The sequence below is a fragment of the Lupinus angustifolius genome, chromosome LG03 (assembly GCF_001865875.1).
Source record: "Lupinus angustifolius cultivar Tanjil chromosome LG03, LupAngTanjil_v1.0, whole genome shotgun sequence".
Lineage (NCBI taxonomy): Eukaryota > Viridiplantae > Streptophyta > Magnoliopsida > Fabales > Fabaceae > Lupinus > Lupinus angustifolius.
This window is the reverse complement of record NC_032011.1, coordinates 608,595-628,086: the sequence shown is the minus strand read 5'-3', so window position 1 is coordinate 628,086 and position 19,492 is coordinate 608,595. Positions and strand designations below refer to the sequence as shown.

Genomic DNA, 19,492 nt, shown 5'->3' with positions numbered 1-19,492 from the left:
AATTAATGATGAATGATGTGCTGATAATGTAAAAAACTTTACACCATTATTCCACAGATTTTAAATTCACAATTCAAACTACTCATTATGAAAACGAATCTAGTTGGTATTTTTGGTCCCATGTATCGTAGGTTATGGTCCAGGTTTATACTATACTAGTGGGTTTATATGTGGCAGACATGCAACTCAAAAGAACTATCTTGGACCCCATGCACAAGATCTCCTTTGACAGCAAGATCTAACCTATTTTCAGCAATAATATTGCTTTGTAAACAAAGCATAAAGTTATGTCTGTATTCTTTGTGGGAGCCAACAAAAGTAGGACCATTTGAGTTGTTACACAATAAAAGACAATAAAATATCAAAATATATATTCAATTTTTAGAATAAGATGTTGGTCTAATGGTATAAGGTCCCACCAGAAATAGGCCAAACAATGTCGGAACAAGAAGTAGGGTTGTGATATAGTGACTTGTGTTGTTTTTTCTTAACATGCATCAATGGACACACCCTTGATGTATGTAGTGATCTTTATAGAAATGAGATGAGAGTATAAGTAATAAGGATAGTAAAAAATGTAAACTTGTAGGATGATATTTTATTCTGAAGTAAAAGTTACAATAGGGGTTAAGGGTTTGAATTTTGAAGTTGTTACTTTGGTCCCATAAACTATGGGTTAAGTGAAATGAACCCAGTAATTAACATTAACATAGCTCAAAATTGATATTAGAAACTCTAATACCCCTTCATGTCCTACTTGGTTAGTCCTATAAACTTCGGTTAGTCCCATAAACCTAATGCCTATGGTTGTGTTCTCTGACCCAACCAGTGCCTCAAAATCCAATCCCTCATCTTCAGCACCAAATTCTCCTTGTTTGCAGGTTACATTTGACATAGAGCATGTGATGAAATGTGTCCAACTTATAAAACTTCAAAACACCCATCCCCTCTTGTAACTTATAAGATATCATAAAAACAAAGCAATAATCTCAGTGATAGCAATTTCATTTTTAATATATCCATAGAGGATATAAACCAAGGGAGCCAGTGGGATAACTATGGTACCAGGTAAAATCTACATTACATGGGTCTATCATTGTCCTGTGATACTAGATTCAACTAAACTTTCAATTTATAAATAAATTGAGCCTCAATCAAGCACTAAAACAACAGCAGATGATTAAAAAAATAAATTTTTGGAAAGCTGACTATAAACATGGGGCATCATCTTAAGGTACACAGTTCCTCAAGCAAAAAAGAGAAGAAAACATAGGAGAAAAAGTGGGATGATTATGAAGTCTTCAACCAAATAATGAAATGCCCTGTTACCTTTGACGAGCACCAGAAAGAATTGGATCTTTCACCGCTGAATTGTTCTTTCGGAATGCAGGAATGCTAAGAGAACGCTTTCTCAGTTTGGCTTTGGCGGATGATGGTACCCTGCTTTTATTCTTTTCCATAAGCAATGAAGAATAAGAGCACATAGCATCTGGCACTGGTTCACTTGTAGTTCTTTGGGATAAATCCAGGTTTTGAGGATAGTTATTCCCTTCCATTTTAGTTTCAACTTGGTCATCATCCTCGGAACAATAGCCATTTTCCAGCACATCTTGCATTGCCAGATCATCATACTCTTCATCAGACTTGGTAGATTCCTCATCAACTGAACCTACCTGCACAGCAGTGAGAAGAAAACAATTAAAATAGCCAAAAAATAGCTTAACACTATAATCAAATATTCAGGCATTTCAGACAGCTAAATCATTAAACCAATATAGGAACTTAAGTCTACCTCCTCCTGGAGATGTTTGTCATCATCGTCACTCAAATCATCATCACTGGGCACTGCTAGGTGATCATCAATCTCTTCATCACTGCCATGCACTGAATGCTCCTTCATGAGCTAAAAAATATATCCAGAAAATAAAGACATCAACAAATGAAGGAATAAATTTAGATAATCCAACATTTTCTCCCACGTGACATCTAGAAGCCATTGATATAGTTCAAACTTACCTCCTTTGCAGGTGCATCAGAGAACCTCGGTGAACTACAGCAAGAGGATAAATATCTACTGCCCGTATCAGTCCCATAATCAGCTCTTGACTCATCCACACTTCCAGCATGACTAGTGCCACCATCAGTGGGCCAGGAACTGATCCCATACAAACCAAATTGAAGATTTACGGGTTCTGCCTTGCCAATCTGTAAAGGCCCATACATTGGATTTCCAATTCCATTCTCTGCTCCATTGCCGCAAATAGGCTTCCCATTACTGTCAACTGAATTAACAGGCCAGGCTTTTGCCACAGATCCATCAGTATTCACAAGAGCCATGAGTTGCCTGGAAGAACCTTGTCTTTGGATCAATTGAAACATTCCTTTGGAACTCAAAGAATTGGCTGCACATTGATTTCTGTATTCCTCATCAACAACGGTTACAGTGTTTCTAATAGGATCATATAACTTTTCTCCAGCTTCACGCCTACGAAGACAGCTGAAAACTGTAGCATGGATGGCTGCTACACTTTTATCAACATTTGTATTGTTTATTTTAGGAACTAAATGCTTGTCAGCGCGCTTACAGAGATAATCCTGGATTGTTCTTATGTTTCGAATATACTTTACATATTTGTTTTTAGTTGGGTCTAGTGTCATATACTTCGCACGTACAGCAAATCGTTCTGTGTGTTTGTCCTCATTTGTAATGTATACCATGAATGGTATGATTGAAGGATGTTTCTTCATAAGCCCCATCTGCATGTGGATTTAAGTTATTATCACTAGGTAAATATGAAAATATAATAACAGATAATTATCATACAAAAGGAAAGAAGAAATACTGAAGGACCCAATAAGGAAAATCTGACATACTACAAAGTTCAGGCTCAAGTGAACACCCTCAACAACAACAGACTCTTTTCGTTCTTCCCAGGCAGTTATTAGCCTATCAAGACTGTCAATCACCATCTCACTCTGTGCCTTAAATCCTTCTACAGCCATTTGTTTTGCATTAAGAAGTTCAGTAGTACCAGATCCACCCTCCGATGTCCGTATATCAGATTTCCTATAATTATGACCCTCAGTTACTTCATCCTTGGGAAGTGAATGTGACACACCAGACTGCTTTTTTGCTTTCCTTCTGGCCTTTGCATCTGCAACAGCAACAGGATCCAAACACTCGCCTGCATGGTAGGTAGAGGCCCATAACAAAGGGTTTTCCTTCTCATTAACAAAACTTCTCATCATGTGCCTTATAGAATCAGTTGATACCACTGTTGTTATTCCCAATCGGCTACCCTGAAGTGAAGATATAGTACTGAAGTTATTGAAGTGTAAAATAATTGGTCAGGTTCAATTTCATTGCTCACTACAAGTTAGATATCCTGCAGCAAAATAAGTAAAAACTGGCACTACAAATTTGTAATTGCAAAATACCAGCAATGCAGACAGTGTGGATTTGCCACAGCCACTAGTGCCACACAACAGCACCGTCATAGATTCCTTCCGTTCTCGGATCCTGTGACCAAAAAAAATAATTACAAAAAATATAAGAGAGAAAACTGGACATGAAATAATTATAGCGAATTACAAATAATTTTAAATTATAGCGAGTTACAAATGCTAACACACTGTACATGAAATTGAAGCTAGGTAATTTAGCCCGGAAGGGGAAACTGTACATTCAATCTGTCTAGATTTTGATGTTAAAAAAACAGAACCAGAAAATCAAATATTTACCCTTTGAACAATGTTTCTGATTACTCTTTCTAGATATAGTTCAAATGTCAATGGGTACAAATCAAACCTAACTTGATCCTGGCAGATATTAAAAGGAAATACTATAGAATTGGATGGGCATGATAGAGCAGCAAATTCAAGCATCTAAACTAAACCAGGTCAGGATATACACTATACTTTTCCATGACTAAGAAGGGAAATTTTTTGTAATAGCCCAAAATAGAAGCAACTTATCACAATTTTGTCATCTTAGAAGGCATCTTTTGCTACAAAGTGATTATTTGGCCTTGCTGTAAGAACAATTTTGAACGACTCGTGGATTTGAAAATGTATATGAAAGTAGCATACTATCATACTAATGTGGCTAGTGGATACGAACATTAAAATCCTTAGCTAAACAAAAAAATACACGGCAAACCATCTCGAACCAGTTGCGTCAGAGAAGAAGCTGGAACTATAGTCACAAATTTCTATTTTTTTCTTTCTATTCTGGTTAATGTAAATCAAAATGTAGTCCCTATAAAGATATATATAGTAGTGCCATCCATACCTGCAGGCTAGCACCAAGTCTGCTCTCTGATTGGGCCCCAGATACTTGTACTCAGCCAGAGCATCACAAACAATATCCAGAAAAGTTTCTCTTTGAACAAATACAGTGGTGCGTCTTTTATATAACTCAAATAGGACACTCTTATTTCCTAGATCTTTCCCTAAAATTAAATGGTTGCCTAAGTCTATTTTTCCTATGCGATCGGCAACATCGTGAACATCCTTTTTCACAACCATTCCTTCATGCTGCAACACATCAGTAGAACGCCCACTCTTCGTGATTTCAAAAACTCTTTGCCTAATCTGATAGGAAGAAAACATATTCAGAAAAATTTAGTACCACAAGTCCAGAAATAGTCATGTCTCTCAAGTTTTGTTTGCGAATTAATTTTTTGTCAGCAAGGAAAAAAGGGAAATGCTTCGGAGCTCTGAAATACAAATGTGAGAGGACTCTCGAGCTTTCCGTTTCCCTTACTTACCTTGAAAAAAAACAACTCTCGCAAACAAACCCTTACAGATATGAATCAAAATGTCGTTTAACGCGCAAAGACAACAATCATCAAAATGTAAAATGATAGATATCATGTAATCACATTATTATCAGTGACGAATCTCTACCGTACAGACCTATGATCTACACAAAAACTAGACCTAGAACCATTAGAACAAACATAAACTTCAAATAAATAAATAAAAACAATATTAACAGTTTTTGAACGATGAAAATTACTATACCTTGAAAGCATGACGCGCTTTACATCCCATGAGTTGAAGTGTACTCTGAAGAACAGAACGTGTATATCGAAAAGATTCCTTTCCCTTTTCACCATCATCAACCACCACCATGTACAGTATTTTCCCAACCTCACCCATCTTTCTCAAACAAACTTTGATTATTGATCAGAATCGTTAGGATCTGGCCATTTTCGTCTTTCACTTTCTCTCTCTACAACTAAACAAAATATATATATATATATATAAAAAAGCATTAGATGAGAGATTAACGCGGTTCAGAGGGTCCCTCTTTTCTTAATCTCAATGGGTAACTTTCAATCACTATTCAACCGTTATTGCCGTCTTATCTTACACTTTATTATTCCTCTCATTTTACCGAATATTGTATTCTCTTACTTTTTTGGGTAAGTATCTAATATTTTCTACCGACTTTTGAGATCCTTGATAAGTGTGACTCTCAAGAATCAAACATTTTACCTTTTGGTTATTCTGATTCTGAGATCCAGTGGGGCCTGCATATTTATATATTTATGGAGAAAGATTAGTGTGAAGACAAAATCATATAGAGGCAAAATATAAGATCTTCACACACATTAATATTTTAATTTTAATTAAATTTATCTTAAATGATAACATCAAAAATCATAAAATATACTTGTCTTCAAATATAATATATTACATACGTTTCCATACAAATTTTTCGCATATTAATGTATTCGATGTCCATGATTATTGGGTCATAATCCTCTTCCCATCTGAGTGGAGAGTGTTATTGTTTTATTATTACTCTAAATAAAGAATATAAGTTATTGCATATCATTTTTTTTATTTTTTTACAGTGTTTATGTTTCCAATAACATAGAGGTGTTTAATTGATGATTATTAGGATATAAATGCTTTATAGTATAAAAGAAAATTATATTAAAGTAGATATTAAATTCTATATAATATCTTACACTTTATTATGGTATCACTTTAGCAATATTTTTTTCCAGAAACGTGTTTACTTATGAGACACGTTCAAAACACGTAGATGTCCATTAATTTTACTCAAACATAATTATTACATTATCTTTTGAAAGAGAATAAAGTGTGTCTTGAAACTAGTACATATGTTATTTTATTCAACAATTAAAATTATGAAATGAATTATATTTAATTAGTTTCTACTAAAAAAAATTTAAATTAAAATTATATTTATTTTCTGGTATAAGGTGATATTTTCCTTTCATTTTGCGTTAACGAAATAAAAAATAGTTATCCTTCAACATGTGCATATTAGCTTGTAGTTTGTTTACTCATTCAACACATCATTCTTATCTATGCTACATGGAGTTTGTTATCTTGTTAACATTTTATCATATAACATTCAGTCATATGTAGGAGTACATATCTTATAACTATGCAATAAAACATCTTTATAAGCTTGAGTGATATCTTTTATCACAAATCACACTCAAGAACTTCGCTCTATCATCCAACCTACTTAAATCATATTGTTGACATCTTCATCAATTTCTGATTTGTCTGTATGATTGACTCCAATGACTTCTGATATGATATGACCCAATATTTACCTCTAAAGTAGATTGTTCGCATATTGCTAAACTTATATTCCATATACTTCTTCTTATTGCAACTCATAAATTTATAAAGTTTGTCTACACATTTCTAACTTCATATTTTATTTATTCTATTAAATATTCTATTAAGAAAGTATTATCCACAAATAGCATGCATTGTGACACTTGTATTGGATATGCCTAGTAAGAAAATTCATGATCAATATAAACAAGTAGAAGGTCAATGTTAACCATTAATATAGTTCTATAACAATGTAAATATAAAATGGTTATAAAAAATATTATTTTTTAATTTTAATAAAATAATATCATAATCATAATATATAAAATATAATAAAATAATATGAAATATAATAACATGTGTCATTATTATGATGTTTTAAAAAATTCTTATTAAATGAGAGGAATAAAATAATGTACTATTATAATACGTTTGAATTAAATAACATAAATAACACATTATATACTTTTAATAAAATAATATTATAATGATATAAATATGATTTATTACTTTCATATATAATAATATAAATATGAATAAGTGGCTTGTAAACAAAATAATATACATAAGAGTTTAACAAAATGATATATTATTATAATAATTTTGAATTAAATAATATAAATAGTACAATATATAAACTTAATAGATCAATATTCTAATATATAAAGCCCAACACCGCTGAAGTTGTATGACTCTGAAAATTGTTATTGTTGATGTCAATAAATAACAGTAATATCATAATTGTTATCCATTAAACTTATATCATCTCAAAAAATTTCTATTGGTAATACTGCAACAATAAATTTGTTCTTCTTTATCTCTTGTTCTTCCTATAAATCTCATATGAATAATATATATTTATATAAAATAATTTTAAATTACGAAAGTATAAATGTCTAAAAATATAAGTTTAGTATTACAATATTTAAAATAATTATACAGTAATATAAATAATTTTTATGTCAATGTTACTGTTTGTTATTTTATTCATATATATTATAATAATTTATTATTTTAATTGTCTCAAATTTTATATTATTATAACATATTTGAATGAAATAAAATTATCATATAGATTTAATAAAATTATGTAATTGTATAGTATGAAATTAATACTATTATTCTAATGAAAATATATAATATTATACTATAACTATAAAAAACTAGATGAATAAAATAATAATAATAAAGTGATGTGTTATATATTAAATAGAGTAACACGAATAATGATTTGAAGACATGGACAATAAATAAATATAAGGCTTCTCTTTCATTATGTTTATAATTATATTATAGATACTGCGGCACACTTTTAAACATGTGTCCCTAAAGTCTATATATATTTTTTGTAAATATTTTTTTTATGCAATACGTTTTAGATGGTTATCCGAAAAAACTAAAGATATTTGATATTTTTTAAAATATTTTTGTCTCACCGTCATACAATATCCATAGCATTATAAAATTATTTAGTCCATATGCATTTGAATTCTAGGCTATTTTATACTGTTAACACTTCTTTTAAATTGTATTGAGTATAGTATAATATGAACAAAACTTGTGCTATTTTTTAATGATAACAAACATATATTAATGAGAAGTAACCAATACATTTGAGAAAATGTTCTGAAAATTCCATGTAAGTCGTTTCATACCCCTGTCTATATCTTTTAAATTGAATAAAAAATTAAACATGAATAAATATATAATCAAATAATTCTGATTTTTATATATGTTGGAATCCCATATATATATTTCATTAATTTTAATGTATATTTCATGCTAAATATTTTTGAGTTATTGTAAAACTATATTCCTATATGTGATTTATTTCCAATCAACATCTAGTTTGAAAACCATTTTTATAAGATATAATAACCAGTAATTTTTTCATTAAACCTATTCCTTACATTTATCATTATTATTTTGTAATATGTTTATATATAGTATAATAATTTGTTAGATTATTATATTATTCACTATTTATTTTTAATTATTATTAATTCTTAAATAAAATAGTATAGATAAATAATATATTAACTGTGCATGATAAATATAATTTATGAAAGAAAATGGACTCCAAAAAAGTAAGTTTTTTAAACTTACTCTCCATTTTAATCATCAAATTTAGAGAAATCTAATGTAAGAATTTACTAGAAAAAATATAATTATTTAAAATATTAAGCCACCGACATAGAATCTTGAAATTGGGACTATCTACACCAAAACCCAAGGAAACAACAATTGGAAAGAAAATTATAAATAAAAAATAAAAATGATATACTCTTTGATACTCCTACTAATAAGAAAATAACATATATTATAATGTGATATTTTTTATTAATGATTGATTTACAAGTAATATGTGTTACTTTCTTAAGATCAAAAAATTAGTATAAAATATAATAGGAAAATATAGTATTATTCAATAAAAAACAACCATCTAAAGTTTAGTCTAAACCCAACAATCATCAATTGACTAAAGAAATAAAAACAGAAGCCCTATTGGTTTGTAAAAAAAAATCTTGATCCTCACTTAACTTAAGAGTTGCGCTAAAACTCAACACACTAATAAAATATTTTGTGTTAAATAAGAAGGTACTTAATCACTATATGAATTAATATTTGTAGTTAGTTATAGAAACTTTTTTCTTTTGCATGGTGAGTACTTGCACCCTCTCTGAAATTGATGTGTTTCAAGTGTAACATGCTCATATTAGGTTCCTCTAATCCATGTAAAGTAAATAATAAGAGTTAATTAGATTTTTATATAAATTATAAATTTAAGGATGAACACATCACTATTTGCTTTTGAGGATTTATCATTTTTAAAAAGCTTATATTGGTAAAATATGTAGGAAAAAGCTAAGATTCTAAATCGATCATTTTTACAGCTTTTTAGGGGAAGTGTGAGTACGTAGATTAATATTTTCTAAAAGAATGTTATGTGCTAGAACCCTAAAATTAATGTTGCATTATGCTACTAGTGATAAAATTAAGCATTTATAAAATCTTTTCAAAATACTTCTCACCAAATGCATGCACCACAACATTCTAAAAAACATCTATACACACTACAAATATTTTAGAGTGTGATATTTAGGAAGTTTTCATTCTACATGTTAGGATTTTAATATTAGTTGTGGATTAGACTTGAATCATCAACTATTTTTCACTACAACCCTTCCATCTTATGTAATACCTTATATAGTATTAATATAAAGATTTATATACAAAATTAGTATATCATTATCTTTCATATGATACGGTGACATTTTAAAACTCATATAACATCAATACATACATTTTTTCAATATTTTAACATGTTGACTCCCTAATTTTATGCATCACTATTTACTTTTGTTCAAATGTTATGTTAAATTATTGTATTTTCTATTCATTTTCAATCATCTTTGATTTTTAGATAAAACTGATACAAATAAATAATACATCAATTGTGTATAAATTTATATACATATATTGTGCATAAATATTACACTCTATTACTATCATATAGTTAAGATGCAAGAACTAAAAATGATATTTTGGCCTACAATCATTTCAATTATATTCGGATTCTCTTAACCTTCTTAAGTCCTTTAAAGCTTTCCAACCCAAAAACCTTTTGAAATATCAATATATGATTATGGGTGAATGAGATCCCTAAGGCAAACCATGACCAAACTTTAATCAAAATCAAAGTATTGTAGCCTCCTTGGGTTATAACCCTAAGGATCCTAAAAATCCATCACTTAGGACTTAAGACTAAACCATAGAATTTTAACTTAAGGCTTATATAAATCTTTTGTTATTGGAACTTAGACATCTCGAAAAATCTCTTAGGAATCAAAACTTAGGAATTAAAGTCTCATGCATAAAATTAGTGTATTATGGTTATGACTACTAAAACTAACTTTTACATTAAATCACTAGTTTCCAACAAAATACTAAACATTTTTTGCTCTAAAACATTTTTGAATATAACTAACATCAAATCCTAAAAACTAAAACTTTCAAGCACCACAAAAAGGACAAGCCTAGATAATTCTAGCCATTATAGCCAAATCTTCACTCTCATGGGTTATCATTTTTGTTTTGTTTTAAACAACAATAATCAAGAATCACATCACACATAATCATGGCTCAAATTTCTAATCAACCATTTCACAAAAAATTCAATGTAACATAATTTCGAAAATTTCATGAACCAACAAAACTCAATATCAAAGACATTAACGTATCAATCCCAAACACAACACGTTCAAGTCAAACAAACATAAAGAAAACATCAACAAATTTTAATTCACAATTTTGATGAAACACATAAGTTAGTTTTGTCTAATAGAGACATCTTGAATTAAAATCTTAAGTTAATAATTTTATATTTATTACGAGACTTTACACTTTGAAATAAATTCAAGAGAATGCATACACCTTATACAATTCACCTTCTTATTTTTATAGTGGGATTAAAACCAACAAGTTTACAATTACCTTACACATTCATGAGGAAATCCTTTAAAAAAAGAGAAAAAAATGTGAAAAAATTGTTTGCGTCATAACAATTTAAGGATTTGGCATGTTCAAAGTTTCAATCTCCATATTTTGGAGATCTAAAATACCAAGATTTTACCAAAACAATATTATTTCTTGTTGAGTAATATGCCCTTTTAATGTTTGTATTGCAAAATGCAAATAAAACTTGATTGTTTTAAATTCATATCAGTTGTATTTCTCATTGTCCCTCAACCATAATTTCCTAATAAAATACAATAAATTAAGAAGAAGAAACTTATATATCTATCTCTATGGTATTTAATAATTTTTTACTTTATAGTATTTTATTATAAAGTATTTAATAACTAGCTAGGAATATTTATTTTGAACTCTGGATAGCAATGACAACTACATAATTTTCATGGCTTCTATTCCACATGCATTAAATTATATTATTTTCAGGGGTTACAATGAGAAACATTAATGCATTTTACTATTTTAAAAATTAGAAAAACAAAAACAAGTTTCATCATTTATGAATCATAGCTCTAAAGTAACATATATATATATATATATATATATATTCAATAACTTTATATAACAAGGGTTCATATAAACTTGGTACAGTAAATGAACATATACTGAGAAAAACAATGGATTCTTGTTCTAACACCTCAAAAACAAAGAGTCCTCGTACAAGATCTAACAAGAAGGATCGTCATAGAAAAGTTGAAGGACGAGAACGTCGTGTTCTTTTGTCAAAACCTTGTGCTGATCGTCTTTTCAATCTCACTGATCAACTTGGTCATAAGACATGTGGTGAAACCATTGAGTGGCTTCTTCAGCATACAGAAAAAGCGATTATTGCTGCAACTAGTTCTGGTATTTCACCTTCAACCAACAACAACAATAATGCTATTGCTACCTCTTCAGTTGGTGTTGTTCAGAACCAAAATGTGAGTGGTGTACAAGGAGAAGAAGATGATCTTATTATGGAAAACCCTTATTTTCAACTATCTGAGAATCACATTGCATTGCTCAAATAAACTTTTTTCCCCAAAGGAGAGAATAAGAACTTAACTATCTAAGGATGCTATATGAACCGGAGTTCAAAATAGAGAGTAATATAATCAGATTTCATGTGTGTTGTCATAGTTATTTTCTCTTCTTTAGTATTAGTTATATACTTTTCATTATTATCAGATCATGTTGTAGAGGAAGAATTCATATATATGTACTTCTTGGATGCATATGATCTTAATACTATTAGTCTTATATCCATATAAAATATGGTTAAACAAATTTATACTTTACATATAATGATATAATACTTTTATTTTTCAAGTGAAGAGAAAACAATTTTTTTGTTATTACCAATGTATCTCCTCACTCTTTTGGGTAAAGAACTAATTTCTTTCGGTGTGTTTGGTTGGCTTTCCTAACAAATGTCAGTCACAGAAATTAAAACATTTACCTTTTAGTCATATCCTGAATATTTAACACGACCTTACACCACACCAACCCTTGAGACGATTCTTTTTCTGCATAATACTTCATCATTTGCTCGAGGTTTCTTGAGTGAGTTTTGCCTCTTTGAAGAGAAAAACCTTTGGCTGGATCATTAAGTTATAACATTAAAGATATGATTAAAATGAGAAGTAATGGTGAACTATAAAGTTGATGGTTACACTCATAAGAAAGTACTCTCAATAATGTAAATTTTCTTAAGGTGAACAAATGTGAAATATTAATCATAGATAGATTATTAGTTTGTTAAGATATTATATAAAAAAATGCACCCCTTAGAGCTAAATCTAAAAAATGCACCCCCTTGTAAATTGTGATTCTGTCATCAAAATCTCTTTTTTGGCAAGGAATCTGATATCAAATTGAAATATAGATGTAAAATATTATATATTTCAAATAGGCTGTTATTTGCAAATTTGTTTGACCTGAAATTGTTATATATTTCAAAATGACCCACAAGTGTTATTATATATTGCAAATAAGCTCATCGGCCAATCTTTCATAGCAAAATACACTCTAGCTCTGATACCATATTAAGGTTACATCTTAAAACCAAATGACAATGAGAGAAATGACTAAACATGTATTTAAATCATTCTCGAAACAATGAAGTAGACGATATAAGATTTATTTTCCAACAACGTGAAGAGTATGGTAGAACAAGTGTTTTTACTCATTCATTCATATGCTATCATTAGCTTCTTCCTCAATCAATCGAGTTTGTAGCTGTTAGCCACAAAACAGTGAAATCCAAAGATAGGTAGAAAAGAATGGGAGATAATAAGAAAAAAACATAGAATAATGATATCTATAATCTTTCACAGTGGCTCCTCAAATTAGGTCACAAAGTCATTCTCTCTTCTATTTATTTGAATTAAATTTGTGCTTATATTATGCATTCCTTCATTTTCTAAATATAGTAGGATAAATAATGGTAGCAATAAATAAACATTGTTCTGAATTGTGGTGCAATTATAGTTGTGGAAATGTTGTTTAAATGTGACTGTAATTACTCTTTAGGTAGTTGTATGGTAAAAGAAGGTATAGAAGAAACTAAATTTGTGTGTAATTTTATTGAATGATTGATACTTGATTATAAAATGGACCTCCTAATATATAGAATACAACTAGCACTAGGTTGCTTGTAAAAGAAGCAACCAGAAAATAACAAACTAATCAATCTGAACTAGTTAGACATGAAATACATTTAACACATGTGTAAAAGCTAAGAGCTCTGTTGATAAAATATTTGAAAAGGTAATGCATCAACATGGGCCTTAGAGACTGTCTAATATGCACCATGACTCCCATCTGGTGTTGCGCCAATAAGGCCAGCTGATGCTCCAAGAAATTTGTTGGTATGCATTAGATAAGACCAAAAACACACGGTCAGGTGCAACATTGATTCGGTCAAAATTTGTTAAGCATGACCAGAGTCTAGAGTCCTAAGTAAGCCACGATCTATATGTTTCGATCAGAAAGTCTTGAGCACGAGCAAATTCTCGGTCACGAGCCAAGACATTGTTTCACCTGTCAAGACATATGGGCGCACCATGCTCATAAGGCATGTACCATAAAAAATAAAACATTGACATAAGCCAAGAGCTTAGATAGATATTTAATATGTGGATCTCTAATATTGTTGTTGCATACTATAATTTAAAATTGTAATCATAATAATATTATGGTGAAGTTTTGTTTGTGCAATTAACCTAATGTACTATAGCATTTTGGATCTAATTAGTTTTATAAGAGAGTGTAGTTGTGTATATTTCCATAATAGTTATGTAGCAAGTGGAAACTATAGGGGGAGAAGGTACTTTATTCTTCTTTTATATTTATGCTATGTTGTTTACAATGTTAATAATATGAACTAAAAATTAAGATGTGATTATTGAGTGAGTTTGGTGTTTAAATAATCTTTTCCAAAATCAATTAGAACGATTTTCATGGTATACTCTAAACATTAGAAGGTAAATTTCATTATAATGGCAACATATAATTGATAGTTGTAAAAGGAAGCTATGTGATTTTGTTAATTGCTTGACCATTTGCTTAATCTGCTTGTAACATAACCTTATGTTGCTGGTACCCGATAAAGCAATGTACCAATTTTAAGATCTTAAAATTGACATTATAAAAGATAAAGATCAATTTGTGAGTGATGTGTTCTACTTCTTCTTAGAGATACAGTTAATCGCTTTGAATGACAAGGTCGTTGTAGTATAGTGGTAAGTATTCTCGCCTGTCACGTGGGTGACCCGGGTTCGATCCCTGGCAACGGCGTTTTTACCATTTTCTCTTTTCTGTGGAGAAACATGCATAGACCCCAAAGGCTTCATCACAATAAAACTATATATTTGTGGAGGACAAGTTTGATTTATAGTTGCTATATAAACATGCAAAAAAGTTATATGTATAAGTCCAGGAAACCTAGAAGATCTTTCCAAATTTTGGAATAATTCCTCTACTCTTAAAGATATTATGGTTAGGTTTTTGTAGTTAAAATTTTCGATATTATTCTTCTACATTTATTTGTACACTTGTTCTTTAGTATGTGTATATGAAATAGAGAACATCTGATATGTTATAGTAACACATTTGTTTTGAGGTCGGTAGTCACCACTTCACCATGCTAAGTTGGTCTATAGGATTTAGAATATTGTGCAAGATATTAAGAGCAACTCATACCATAATTACTTTCGACCCAAAGAAGTAATTCTAGAGTGATAATGTGATATCAAACAAGCAAAGTAGGTCTTCTCTTTCTATCAATATAGAAACAATTTTTGTCTTTCACCAAACATGCCGGATTTGTTAATAAACAAATAACCCGTCAATTAACTTAGTCCAAATCACAACTGATTCATAAACTCTTCGTTTCTTTCTTGGATACTAGAGAATCGACCGACACTTTGTGTCTGTCTACCCGCATTCTTTTTTTTTTATATTAGTCTATACAAAAAGTTTCTATGAATTTATCAACTTGTGTTTATAAATTTCTCAAAGTTTCTCAGAGTTAAAGGAATATATCAAATCCAATTAAATTCCATTATATTTTATGTTTTATGCAACATGTATCAAAATCATTTACAACTTGTGTTACAAAATTATTAACAACTTGTATGTTACAAAGGCAAACATAAAAACATTGGATAAAATAAAGGAAAAAACTAAAATATAATAAATTACACATGTTCAATTACATATTTATCCCATAATCATATTTTGACTTATGAATTTGATTCAAAAAAAATAGCAACATTTTAGATCATAAATTATATATAAAGATTGCAATACTTCATGGGCCATAGCTATGCATTACATAGATAATGACTCAAGAGTTAAGAGTGGGCTTTTTCCATCCATGGTCCACTAATGAGCCTCATTCTATGACCATTAATTGCTGCTTCTTCAAGCAATATTTGGAACACATAATGGTACTATGTAAGTAGCATATTTCAACATTCCAATTCTCCTTTGAAACCAGCTTTGTACAAAAAGTCTTCATTATTTTGATTCCTTTAAAAAGCAACAAAGCATCTTCCTTCTCAAAGAGATCCTACTTCTTTAAAGACTTTAATGTCATCAACCAAATAATGATCAATTAATTAGAAACCATCCAATGTGCCTCTTTTTTAATCAAATTTCATCTTTATATATTCTTACTTCCCAACCTATAGAACATAAAGAGTTATAGACCCTATTTGACATTTGATGTCCTATAAGTTGTGTCACTAACCTGTTATTGGTTGAAAATATATATTTAAGTTAAAAAATTAATAATTAATTATTTTCTGACCAATTACAGTTTATAACACATACAATGACATAACTTGTGGGACAACATATGTATACCAATTTGCTAGTTAGGCATGAAAATCTTCTGAACTGAGCTATATTCGTTTCCTTAGAAATTGGAGGAATATCAAAAATCAATCTGCTTCAAATAAAGTAAGCAACAACTCTAATTCCACTATTATCTACTTAAAAATAAGATAAAAATCGTCATATTAAGATAATTTTTACATATCATCATTTTTCTTAAAAATAATTGCAATATATATGTTCTTATAAATCATTCACTTTCAATTAATAAATGAATTATAGTAGATCGTATTATTTGATAACTATTTAAAAAACCACATAATTACTCGTCTCCGGTAATCGAGTGCATCTATTAGGAACAGTAAATATCATTATAGTATTGTTTTAACAAATAATGTATGACCATTCTAAATTTTCATTTGTTTTATGATTATTATATTTTTAAAAATGCTATATAAGGGTTAAAGATAAGAAGTAAGTGACAAATATATAATATATATATTTTAACTATTTGTAAGAAAATTTACCAATTTCTAATTATATATAAAATTATTATTAAAGATAAATTATATCTATGTATGGGGAATAGATGTTATATGGTATGCATTTATATCCTTTTTTGCCTAGCTTGCCATATAAAAAAATTATGGATTATTTTTTTGGTACTACCAAGAATATCGAACTAATCCTTTTTGGAGTTTGTGACTGCTCTTCTCAATAAGTGTTATTTTCGAGAATTAAACTATTAACCTTCGAAATTTAATGAAATTTTATATCACTAGACCAACACATTGTTGATAAATTATAGATCATTTGCTAATAATATATGTTACATAAAAAGAAAAGACAATGCAAAAGCTTAACATTAATGAAGTAAGTGCTGAGAGATCTTCATCCATGAGTTTTATTATTTTTTATGGGTTAGAAGAAGCATAGAAATGAGTTTGACATCTCATATGTGTTTTAAAATTCATCTATTTTTACTCAATGTGAAACTTCTTTATTCACACTTGACATACTCAATTTGTCGATAATTAACCACATGCGTGCACGTTCCATTTGTTTTTTAAACCTGTTTTTCTTAGAACTTGGCCATACCAAAATAAATAGAAGGACATGGCCTAATTATGGAAATGGGATTTTAAGTAGCAGCAATAGTAGGAGTGAGTGATAGAAAAATGTTGAATCTTGATGAACAAGAGAGAGATATAGGGAAGGTTCAAGTCATAAGGTGTAAGAAGAAAAGAAGTGATTGAAAAGAAGAAGAAAAAGTGACAATGACACGCATAATGAGAGTGCAATTGCATGCACTATGGTCACTCACACTTGCCTTCATAGAAATGGAACCGAGGCAGGGCCTGAAACTGAAGAATGGTTTGATGGTGCTTCAATGTAGGGTACCCTACAGCAGTTATGTAGGGTTTCTGTATTGATGTGAAAGGATGATGACATCACTATAATTAAGGGATACTGTGGTTGCCCATTTTATTAGGGATTGTTCCTTTTGTTGTCTTTGCTTTTTATGGCTCATTATCATTTACTTCATACTATAACTTCTAGCTTCAAATACTCCTAATACTTTTCTTTCATGTTAGGCTTTCATATTATAATCATACCTTTTTCTTTTACCATCATTTTTCTATTTTTTTTTATAAAGAACACTTGAACCCAATTTTACTTAGGTTATGTTGGTTGGGGTGAAAAGGGAGGAAAGAAAGTAGGAGGAATGAAAGAGAAAAGAAAAGAGTTTTTTCTATTGTTTGGTTGCATCGAAAAGAAGTCAGGATTTTTTATTTAAAAGTTAATAAAATTATAATAAATTCACAAAACAAAGGACACAGAGATTGTATTGCAATGTTGGGCATGCATAAGATGGAGGGAACTGGAGATTACATCACCTGCAGATTAAATCCTACTGTTACCAATAAGCATTGGTTCAAGTGATATATGTTTGATTCTTCTTAAGTAAAGTATCGGGTTTGAGTCTTGTAGATGATAAAAATGCTCGCTGAGAGAATTAACCCCACGTACTTGTGGATGTTCCTGGCTCGGACAGAATTGCCTCAAACACAATAATACATGTAGTAAACCAAAAAAATTAAACCTCTTGTTCATGTCTTTCAACTTGTCATTGTTCACTGAAAAGAAAAGGAACACCATATATTTTGCTTAACGTCACTCATATATATATCATTCTCCATTTTCCCATAAATTCAAAAGCTGCTCACACTAAATTCTGAGCACATAAAAGCCTGTTTTGTTTATTCTTTTCAGATTGCTACAACACTTTCTTCCTCTTTTAAATTATTAACGTCTTAAGGTTTAACATATTATACAAGATTATCTCACCTATTTTTCCTACATTTGTTAGGTTACAATTCTTACCTATTTTCTTTACAGATTCGTTCTCAACTACGTTTTAATGCGCATATATGCAATTAAATTCATTAATGTAGAGTGGTACATGTTTAATTCCCTTTAAATAATATTTTTGATTTAAATCTTATGAATAAAAATAATTCTTGCTGAAAGAGTTAGTATGACATGCCCTTTCAGTAGAGGGTTTTATGTATATTACCTAAGTCTATCATCCACATCATTAACTTCATTTATGCATATTAGCTGGTATCCATAACCATGCAAAATATAGACTTTGATAATATATTTTATAATAGTAAAATATTTATAGATATTAGTCATATTACATGAATAATATAATATACATATTTTTTTATCATGATTCATTTACCACCATTCATTATAAAACAATAATAAATAAATTGTATTTAATTTCAAACTAATAACAAATTCATAATATAAAATGTTAAACAAAAACTAAGTTTATAAGTATGTGAGTTTGTGTTGGACAAGAATAAAAACACCTATCCTTAATCATTGTATATCCATATAACTATGAGTTTATTGTATTATCACTATTCCCTACTAAAGACAGATATAAGGGAGGGCATTCTGAGTACAAGCTAGTGTGGGAAGCTAACTTCATTTTGCAAGTTCCGACCAAGTTACAACA

At 29.6% G+C, this 19,492-nt stretch overlaps 2 protein-coding genes across 3 annotated transcripts; one reads left to right on the top strand and one right to left on the bottom strand.

The window, feature by feature from the left end:
• LOC109342756 (P-loop NTPase domain-containing protein LPA1 homolog 2-like) lies at positions 1,163 to 5,228 on the bottom strand. Of its 2 annotated transcripts, none has more exons than XM_019580742.1 (7): positions 5,026 to 5,228; positions 4,292 to 4,593; positions 3,439 to 3,520; positions 2,875 to 3,300; positions 2,017 to 2,757; positions 1,793 to 1,903; positions 1,163 to 1,669 (listed from the first exon to the last, which is right to left on the bottom strand). In XM_019580742.1, the coding sequence occupies exons 1-7, from the start codon at positions 5,161 to 5,163 to the stop codon at positions 1,412 to 1,414; spliced, it is 2,058 nt and encodes a 685-aa protein (XP_019436287.1). In that variant the 5' UTR covers positions 5,164 to 5,228; the 3' UTR covers positions 1,163 to 1,411. The 2 variants fall into 2 exon arrangements, with proteins under 2 accessions (XP_019436287.1, XP_019436286.1); XM_019580741.1 differs by having other exon boundaries at positions 1,163 to 1,673; positions 5,026 to 5,227.
• LOC109342241 (transcription factor TCP15-like) lies at positions 11,760 to 12,152 on the top strand. Its single transcript, XM_019580266.1, has one exon. It carries the CDS (start codon positions 11,760 to 11,762, stop codon positions 12,150 to 12,152), a length of 393 nt encoding a protein of 130 aa, XP_019435811.1.